Source organism: Chenopodium album, chromosome 12 (assembly GCF_948465745.1).
Source record: "Chenopodium album chromosome 12, dcCheAlbu1.1, whole genome shotgun sequence".
NCBI classification, from domain to species: Eukaryota; Viridiplantae; Streptophyta; class Magnoliopsida; order Caryophyllales; family Amaranthaceae; genus Chenopodium; species Chenopodium album.
Window position 1 is genome coordinate 54681674 of NC_137845.1, and position 2686 is coordinate 54684359.

The 2686-nt window shown below is 35.3% G+C and overlaps 1 protein-coding gene across 1 annotated transcript; it reads left to right on the plus strand.

Annotated features, from left to right (window-relative positions):
- Positions 1–1504: 1504 nt before the first annotated feature.
- LOC145571394 (uncharacterized) lies at positions 1505–2288 on the plus strand. Its single transcript, XM_081630436.1, has 2 exons — positions 1505–1525; positions 1587–2288. Exons 1-2 carry the CDS (start codon positions 1505–1507, stop codon positions 2286–2288), a joined length of 723 nt encoding a protein of 240 aa, XP_081486562.1.
- The last annotated feature ends 398 nt before the right edge of the window (positions 2289–2686 follow it).

A 2686-nucleotide genomic window follows, 5' to 3' on the forward strand; every position in this document is an offset into this window, starting at 1 on the left:
AATAATCTCAATAAAGCATAATAATATTAGCAAGATCCTATGCATGATACTAACAAGATTAATAACAAATCCTAGCATGTCACTAAACATTAAAAATCAAAACTTTAGCCCTAATATGATACTAACATGATAGAAGAAATAGGAAGCAACCTAAGCATGATACTATAAAGCAATAAATAACATCCTAACATGATATTAGGAATTAAAATAATAATCTAAGCATGTTTTCTAAAGAAATAGAGCAATAAAACTGCTTACTTTGTTGCCTCGTATCCCTCTCTATCAACAAAATACACATGTTAGTAACTTCAAGGAAAATATTAAATCAAACAATTAATTTAAATAATTGAAATAGGGATTTGGGACCAAACCCTCATAAATTATCAACCTTTCACATCTAGGGCAAAGACAACTTCGGGCTTAGCTAGGTGTGTCTAGAACTCGTGAATGCGGTATTGTGTTTGTAAAAAGGCTAGGCTAGAAAGAGAGAGAAAGAATAAGCTATTGCTTTTAGAGATAGAAGAGAAAAAGAATTAGATGATTGTTGATAATTGAGCTTGTTGATGATTGAAAAGGGAAAATATGACCCTATTTATAAGAAAAAAAAAGTCCAGAAACAATCAGGAAAAGACCGAATCCAATCTGGAATAAAACTACTTCTATCGCCGCCCGACAGGGTTAAGTGCGGCGCGACAGCCTTCAGCGCGGGGCGACAGCTTTGTCGTTTAGCGATGGTTCACGCGTTTTCTAAAATCCGTACAGAGTCCTTAATCTAATTAAATTAGACCAATTAACGTCCGTACTTATCTTTTAAAATCAAATTTAATTCTTTTAAAAACACTTGTTTTATTCCAAATAAAATTCTTTATTTTTTCAAAAGATATAATTATTAATCCTAATTCCACTAGAATTTAATAACCTTCTAGATTATTCTAGAAGATTAAAATCAATCCTAATAATTTTAGAAATAATAATTAATGGGCCCTCCACTTGATCATTGGGCCACATAAAACCATTTCAGGCCCAATTTAGTTTTTTGGCCATAACTTCCTCATTATTCATCGAAATTAGGCTTATAATATATCATTGGAAAGCTCTTTTCGAGCCCAATCCAACTACACTATTATTGACCCTTATCATGGACCAAACTAAATTGGACCAGACATTTTCATAAATAGAGTAGATTTTCGAAAACAGAAAGAAAGATATTTTTATTAAAACAACCGCATCATAAGATTTTTCACATTTTCACTTCGTTCGATAATCAATGACGTGAAAGGTATTCATCACCGGGTTTGGTTTTTTGGGGAGACACAATTAGGTGTCTACACATACGTACGTAGGTACCTTTTAAATTTATAAATAATTAAAGAAAGTTAAAATTAAAATGTTTTAAGATGATAGGAGTTCTCTCTAGGTTTTCCTTGGGAGGGTGTGTCTAGTCATCCTCTAGGGTTTCCTTCTTTGGAAGGTTTTTTGTCTTTTTTCTTGTTTTGTCTCTTCCATGGCTTTCGAATCTTTGGAAGTTAGCATGGAGATGACTATTCACAATAAACAAATCACAAATACTTCTACTATTGACTTAGATAACAATAAAAAGAATCACTGATGAGGCAAAATCCCTGGAAGTCGAAGAGGCAATTGAATGGGTCGACGAACAGGAAGAAGAAGAGGAAGCAAGGGTGGAACTTGGCCTTGTTGGGAAAATCTGGAAGGATAGTAACATCAATTCAAACGCTTTCATGACCACTATGAAAAACATTTGGCAACCTAAAAATGGCCTGGAGATTAGCAACATTGGAAAAAATATGTTCGTGTTCAAATTCTATCATTGGAGGGATAAGTTGAAGGTCCTTGAAGGACAACCATGGAATTTTGATAGACATGCTTTGTTGCTTGGTGAAATTGAAGATAGGGCAAAACCTTTGGACGTGGAACTAAAGGACCTGCTGATGTGGGTTAGGGTGTATAATTTTCCCTTTAGAGGGAGGATGAACAACGCAAATGTAGAGGCTATTGGCAATAAAATAGGAAAATTTATAAAGATGGAGAATGCAGGCTGTGTTGGAATTGATAAGTCGATTAGATTAAGGATTCTTGTTGATGTGACTAAACCCTTAATTCAAAAGGTGAAAGTTAAGATGCGTGGTGGCGTGGAAGAGTTCTTTGAGGTGAAACATGAGAAACCTCCCCTGTTCTGCTTCTGTTGTGGGAAATTGGGGCATGGTGTTAAAGATTGCGAGATATGCCAGGATGATGAAACTCCAATGCTGAAATTTGGAGGATGACTTAAAGCTTCTCCGTGGAAGAGGGGAATTGGAGATAGCAGCAACACCCTGGAACAGTCCAAACTAGCTTGTGCCAAAGGTTTATTCATTACTAAACCTAAGATTCCGGTGAAGAAAATGCCAGAAGCTCAATTGAACGATGTAGTGGAGAAGCTAAGTGGATGTGGTTTGTCTCAAATTTATAATACTTTGGTGAGTGCCTCTAATTCTCTCGTTAACACTTGTGTTTTGAGTGAACCTGTTGAAAATATTACGAAGCATTTGAATTCAGAAGAGAGCCTTTTACTTAATAAACCTTTGAATGATGGAGGAGCAGTGGGAATTATTAATAGTAGCAATGGTGGGAATAAGGTGGACAATAATTATAGAAGAAAAATAAAACTGAAGGAGAGGGGAAA